At 32.1% G+C, this 7,636-nt stretch overlaps 1 protein-coding gene across 1 annotated transcript; it reads left to right on the top strand.

Annotated features, from left to right (window-relative positions):
- Positions 1 to 539: 539 nt before the first annotated feature.
- On the top strand, positions 540 to 7,636 carry LOC128181804 (regulator of nonsense transcripts 3B-like). The gene is made up of 12 exons (XM_052850340.1): positions 540 to 675; positions 973 to 1,079; positions 1,767 to 1,873; positions 3,042 to 3,140; positions 3,764 to 3,874; positions 4,257 to 4,339; positions 4,645 to 4,800; positions 5,143 to 5,504; positions 5,762 to 5,810; positions 6,040 to 6,384; positions 6,561 to 6,639; positions 6,879 to 7,636. The coding sequence occupies exons 1-12, from the start codon at positions 601 to 603 to the stop codon at positions 7,301 to 7,303; spliced, it is 1,998 nt and encodes a 665-aa protein (XP_052706300.1). The 5' UTR covers positions 540 to 600; the 3' UTR covers positions 7,304 to 7,636.

The raw sequence follows: 7,636 nt of genomic DNA, 5'->3' as shown, positions 1-7,636 counted from the left end.
TTTTTGCAGTTCAGAGTTGCAGTAGATTCATGCATGAGTCTATTTAGCATTAAATATTTTTAAAAATTTCACATCAATGTTGGATTTTTTCAACTAAAAAGAATCAATGATAATTAAGATACTTGGGTTTCAGAATATGTTTTTAAAATACGATTTGTCTATAAAATTACATTTTTATTGGCTTTTTTAAGCGCTCATTTTATAAATAGATTTCTTTTAAAAGAATCACTATAAGCTGATTTTTCTCTTAATAAATGGTCAATATCATAGCTTTTCTGTTAATTTATATCTTTATATAAAGTCTTCATAATATGTAAAAATCATCAGTCAGAAATATTATAATATTGGAAGCATAAAAAAGTAATCAAATTATCTTCAAAATCTAAGAAAATTATAGAAAATACGGGTTTAGCAATTTCGATTTTAGATTAAATATTTATTCCAGTTTTGTTTTATAAAGTGATAGGCATTCTGATATTCTATCATCTCATTGAAGAATGCGAATAATTCCACGTACGAATACCAGGCATGCGCACACAAGCAAGAAGCAGACGTACGTTGTAAACAAGAAGAGAAGAACTGGAATAAATTCACATTATTATGACACAAAATAAACCAATTAAAGTCGGTAAAGGTGTTGAAAAAAGGAAAGATGCAGGAGCTTTACCTACGAAGGTTTATAATTTAAGCAATTTTGAAGTAGATTTCCATGTTATAATGCACTGTCACTGTCTTCATGTGGTGTATGTAATTTTTTTATTGGATATATTTAAATCTTTCTTTGCGTGTAGCCTGCCTTTCTTACGGTTAAACAGAGTGTTTCAGACTGAGCGGCATGTTGAATATCAGGGTTCTCGTAGATAAATATTTTTCTATGTTCATTATTCATTGTTATTAGTGATTACTTGTTTTTGTCCACATATCGAAACTGTTTATCAGTAGTTTTATAATTTTAAGTTTTATTTTATACAGGTTGTGATGAGAAGGTTACCACCTAGTCTTACCCCGGAGTCTTTAATTGAACAGATATCACCACTGCCCGAACATGACTTCTTTTATTTTGTTAAAGCTGACATGAGGTATATTGAGAGGGCCAGAGAATTTATTTTTGCCGCATATTTTCTTAAATTATTCTATATTCATAAACTTGAGGTAATTCTTTATAAATACCTCTTGGTTCAGACATTGTTCATTAAGATTTCCACTTTGAAACGCCCCCTCTAGCTTGTCAGTTTTCAATACATGGCTAAAAATAAAAAAATCTAAGGGGATTTTCCATTGCTAAGGAGATGAAGCAGCCAGGATGATAATGTTGAAAAATTGTGCAGGGTATTCCGAGTGAATTCATGGACTTCCGGATGGAGAAAAGACGTCAACATTCCCAATTATAAATCTCTATAGTAAATCTGTTATCATTCCTGTGAATTTTTACAAGGGGATAAAATGATAATGTGTGAATGAAATTATCTTGGAAAATTTCCCCTTATCGAATTCAATTGTACTTCTTTCACGAGTAATTGTACTTCTTTCACGAGTATGTGTATTTTTATTATCTTCCAAATGTGCATTACTATACAAGTTTATCAGTTCTATTTTTATTATCCAAATACTGCTGCGAATTTAAACAAGATTTTCAATTTCGACAAGTTTGGAATCTACTTCTTTATAAAATAATGTTAATTACAATATTGAAAAAAAACTTGCTATATATTTGTTGAATTTAATATTGCCTTATATGATTGCAATGTAATCTCAATGTATTGCAGTCTTGGAATCAATGCATTCACTAGAGCATATATCAACTTTATGAATCCAGCAGAGATATTTAACTTCAGAGACAAGTTCGATGGATATGTTTTCATCGATGGTAAAGGTATGATAATGAGTATTCAATACTGTATACTACTTCAGCCTCCCCCCCCCCCCCAAAAAAAGTTAATTTGTAGTTTCTCTGGCCTATAAAGCAGTAGGCAGGCATTTTATTTTTTATTGCAAAATTTAAAAAAAGAGAAGAGGCTGTCCAAAATTAATTCTACATTTAAAGCCACCTTTAAAATACCAAACCTACAAGAGAGGGCAATAAAATTAACAAACAAAAATTTAAAACAAAGCCACTGGCAGAATATTTATGAAAAATTGTAGTCATATCTCTGTGAACCCTCATATCATTTCAATTGTCCTCAGTATGGTATAGTCTATACATGTATATAGTTATCCACCTGCATAATCTCTCTCTCTCTCTCTCTCTCTCTCTCTCTCTCTCTCTCTCTCTCTCTCTCTCTCTCTCTCAAAATCAGCTTCACTTCATATGAAATATACAAAATTGTACTATTAAGTAGAAATAGCTTAAAAATTGTGTAATATGTATCTACAAATGCACTAATCACCTTTTATGTCATATATGTATATATGTTGTGAAATGAAAAACCCAATAAAAAAAAATTAAAACAAACATTTTTTATTTCATTAAAACAAGTGGGGTTTTTTCTATCCTTTTACTTTTAATCAAATACATTAATTATTCAAGCTACATGTAGACTAGCTGTTTAATTCTATTTTTAATCAGTCAGAAAGACAATCCGATTGAGTATTCAATGTATAATCCATGATGCATGTGCCCATAACATTTTGTATGTGTAATTGACAGATTGCAGTATTTTAGTTGAAAAAGGTAAAATCAAAGTGAAAAAGATAAATGATGAATTTAGGGGTTTGTTTGATTTTCTAAAATGAAAATTTCTACAAACCTACGTGAGCGGGTGAATTTAAACAGTGAATTAACTTTGGAAAGCCATAACTAAATTTTCTCTACCAAAAATAAATTGAGTTATTCCCCATTTGAATATGCTTGTAAAGATTCTAATATGAAATTAATGGCTATGCAGCAACATTTTTTTTATTTTTTTTGACCTTGATTTTATTGGATTTATTCTTCTTATTCATTCTTCTATTTCAGCAAGAAAATCCTCTTATTGGATTTTATGCAATACATGTATATGTATTTGTGTATAAAATGTTGTGACTTGCAAGTCATTTTACAGGAAATGAATATCCTGCAATTGTGGAGTTTGCCCCATTCCAGAAAGTTCCAAAAAGGAAAACAAAGAAACCTGATTCTAAGAAAGGAACATTGGAACAAGGTACAATTAGTATGAAAGAGGCTGCAATAAAAAAAATAGTGAATTTCTGGTCTCCTGATTGATCTTAAATCATACCTGCTATAATTCTTATTTTTTTTAACTACATGTTTCCGTCATAATAATATACCAGTTATTGATACAGCGTTGATGTATTTTGCTTTAGAGTACCAACTACAAGCAAATACCGGTACATTGTGAATGTATACATGTACCTATAAAAAAAACCTTTTATTTTTACAATTAATTTATATAGAATATGTTACAATGTACTACCAGTGTAATCTTGCATATACATTTGTGTATGTATGGGTACATTAATAATATCCTGTATCTTTAAACATCTTTAAAGTGTGTGATTGTGTGTGTCACACATGGAATTTCAAAAACCTAAGTTTTCTGCAATAAAGTTATAGGTATAGCAGTAATGGATAGACATGCATTTCACTCATTTATCCTGAAGTTACCTATTTTTTGAAAAGCTACACCCACTTAACTTTTAAATTAATTAGGGCACATAATTGGATTTATAGAATATGTGAAGATAAATATAAAATATATGGCATTATGTATTGATAATCTCTGTTGTAAATGAGCTAAAATGCTTTGTATTGATCATATTGTAGACGCAGATTACCTAAAATTCAAGGAGATGTTGGAATCTCCAGGAAACGATGATCCCAAGACAATAGATGAGTACCTAGAGGAACTAGAGGCCAAAGAGAAGGAAATGAAATGTAAGATCTTTAGGATGTACATTTTGCTATGTAACCTCTCTGTTCTAGCGGTATAATTATAAGAATCTTCAAAAAGACACGATGAGCAAAGAATTCTGCAACTGTAAATTTGAGAGAAAATTAAGGATAGAAATGAAGAAAAACATGATTATGGATTTGCCATTATAACACACTGAATAATTTCTAATAAATTTCATCTAAATAACCACTAGAACACATACCAGTATACCAGATATATACTCCTCACACTTCTGGGGGGGGGGCTGTCAGATTTATTATATTTTATTACGTTAGAAGAATTTAGCAGTAAACTAGGCTGTAGGGTCTTTTAACCTTTTACTGTGTGTTTAAAATCAATGTACAATGTTTTTTTTTTATTTAGCAAACCATGGCTGTGTAAAAACATCAACTCCTTTGATTGAGTATCTAAAGAAGCGCAGAGAAGAGAAAAGGGCAAATATTTTGGTAAAATTTGAATTGGATACTTTTACATGAACTCTGATGCATTGTATGCTGTTCATTAGTTTGTCAGTAGGGTTTAGTGTATAAATATTAATTGTAATAATATTTCTGTTTCTGCATTTTTCAAAATCATTGTTCAGAGTTTTCTATAAACATATCCAGAGAAAAGTTCTTTAAAATTGTATCAGAGATTTGAAGTTAATAAACAGTATCAGTTATAATTTAGGGAATTTCAAAATTTATGATTTGAATTGCCTAAATAAATTTTTATACATAAACATGTACAATGTATGGTGAAATCTTTGCAGAAAATACAGGAAGAACGCAAAAGAAGGGAACAAGAAAAACGAAGACTAAGAGAGGAAGAAAGGAGAAGAAGGAGAGAAAGGGAAAGAGATAAAGAAAGAGATAGAGGAAAGGACAAAGACAAGGATAAGGCATCTAGCAGTGACTCATCTGTGAAGGTACTAGTATTCAAAATTTTGAAAAAAATTACCATGGTTTCATCAATACTCTTTAAATACAACTTTTTGTGGATTTCCTTGTTATGTTAATCCAGGAAATTAAATGTTTATTGAAATGGAATTTCTACTAACATTTTGTATTGATATGATTATTGGCCACAAACTTATGTATCCTTGAAACTGTGATTTCCACTTTATTCTCCAAAATTGATGCCCACAAATATTAATGAAACCCATCAACTTTTTTTTTTTTACTAAAAATTTGATTTTCAAATGATTCAAGAAATATGAAAAAAAAATTGCATATATTGCAAAGGAGTTTAAAATGTCAATTGTTTTTAGCTATTAAAAAATCCTGACAGAGATGAGAAACAAGACAAACCATCTTCTGCAAGGGGAGAGTCAAAATCTGTCAGAGATGATGACGCCAAGCGAAAAGAGAGGGAAAAGCTTCGTTTCTCAAAAGAAAACAGAGAGAAGATGAAAAATGAAAAATCTATCGCAAATCAGGACCGTCCAAAATCTGGAAGAGGATTTAACAAGGAAGTAGGAGAAAGCAGAAGAGACAGGCAGGAGTCTGACAGACGCCCAGATACTGGAAGACGACAGGAGAAAAGTGGAAGGGAGGAGAAGAAGTATGGAAGAGATCGTAACTGGGAGAGTGAGAGAGATAGACAGAAAGAAAAAAGGAATACAGAGAGAGGGTAGGAAATGCATGTGTAAATGTATTTAAAACTGTTTTTAGAAATTTAATTTTTTATTTGCAATTTATAATTTTTCACATAGACATTCATACACACACTCATACAATCTCAACAGGAACATGCAATAAATAGCTTGAGGAATACAACCAGACACTTGATAAAAAACCTTTAAGAAAGAAATAATTGTAGAGAATAGTTTATATCTCATAAAAAATCACTTTACCAGTATTCAGTATTTTGTAATTCAAACATTGTAGAAGCAGTACAAAAAAGGATGCTGAGAAGAAATGTTCAGGAAAAGGAGAGGTAATATTTTTAATGGCAGATGTTTAAAAATTAACTGGATGAAGAGAAGAATGAAATTTAAAAGATATGATATATTTGTAAGGTTAGGGGTTTTGTACACTGAAAGTATTTACAACCATGCACAATTGATAGAGCCACTGTGGAAAATAATCAAAGAATCATCAAAAATCACTTCTTGGAGTCAACATGAAAATACATATCATTATATAAAGAGTTTTGAATTCCTTAGGACATAAGCTCAAAAGACAAGGAACCTGAACCCTCGAAATCTTCCTCCACAACAAAAGAAACCGGGGACAAAGACAATGTGCCGGAGAGAAAGATTTCAGCAGCTAGTCGTGAGGGGGAGGAGGTGGTTGATTCCACCGATGACGCGGAGAGTTCCAAGAACTCCTCTAGTAGGCGTGGTAGCCGTGACACAGACAAACAGCTGGCGGGCGTAGACATTGACTCTAGTGACACCAAGTCAGAAATTTCCGTAGATTCTGCTGGAGAGGACGGCAAACTGAAAAGCAGAAAGTTGGAGAAATCACGCAGCAAAGATGATCTTGATGACAAGAAAAAGAAAAGAAGGGTACTTTTTCCTAAGTTTCTCTTTTGTTCAAAGCTCCTCATGTATTTGATTTTGCATTTGTACTTATATACTGTATGCATTAACATCACATGGTCAAGATTTTTAATGTATCGTTTTTCTGTCAGTTATTTGACAGGGATATTAACAGTATTTAACAACACAATATAAATTTTTAGGACAGACCTGAGCGTGAAATATATGACCCACGAAAGGCAGCAGAGAGAAGAAGAGCAGCAGGGGAACCCAGGCAAAGAGGTGAGATATTGTGGATGAAAGTGTGTGGGATAACATATCTAATGAATTAAAAGTTACACAATTTTGATGTTTGTCACATTATCTATGATTGATTTCATTTGAGGTCATTAAAGAGGAAAAAATAGCTTTATTTGCAATTTTGATAAATATTTACATAATTACTTGATGTTAAACATAAATTAGATATACTTTCAATTCTTTAAATGATTGTTGCAAACTAGCTCTTTTAAATTTTTCAGATGAAAAGGAGAAACCAAAAAAGTATAATTCAGATGAAAGACAAGGGGAGGAAACTCCACGTGGGGAATCTCAGGATTCGCCCAGAGATTCTGAGGAGAGAGTTGACTCTCGGCCAAGCTCTAGTGAAGGCAGTAGGAGGAGAGACAAAGACAAAAGGGAAAAGGAAACAAGACCCTCTCCAGAAGTCAGTGAATCCAGAGTGAGTGAACTGGAGGAGGAGAGTAATGCTAATAACAATGCTGCTACAAGTGAGAGCGCCGAGAAAGTGAAGGAGGAGGAAGATGTTGGATCGTCAGTGGATCCGATCAATGTCGGGGAGAATACCGGGGGAGGGGCTGAAGAGCCAGAAAAACAGAAGGCACCAGGGACAGAAACGTCCGTGTCTGAAGAAAACGTGGTGGAAGACGAACTTTCTGTTGATTAACTGATTCATGCTCATGTGATTGCAAGAATTTTCATGTACAAGTATATAAACTGTACATGTATATATACTTTAATAATGAAAAGGGTGTGTGAAATATCCATGATGCCTATGTGTTTTGATACAAGAGTTGCTTGTGATGTGAAATATGTAGTCAGTCGAATTGTATTGACTTTAAAGTACATGTGTTATGTTTTCAACAAAAAATGTTAAAACAGAAGGGCAACTACGGTATTAATATTGAAAAAAATGGGGAAAAAGATATTGATACATTTGTAAATGTACAACATGTACCGGTATACAGAATAATGACTGCAGAATAAAAATGGAATTTTA

This window comes from Crassostrea angulata, chromosome 4 (genome assembly GCF_025612915.1).
Source record: "Crassostrea angulata isolate pt1a10 chromosome 4, ASM2561291v2, whole genome shotgun sequence".
Lineage (NCBI taxonomy): Eukaryota > Metazoa > Mollusca > Bivalvia > Ostreida > Ostreidae > Magallana > Magallana angulata.
The sequence above is the reverse complement of the archived record's forward strand: the minus strand, read 5'-3'. Positions and strand labels throughout refer to the sequence as shown.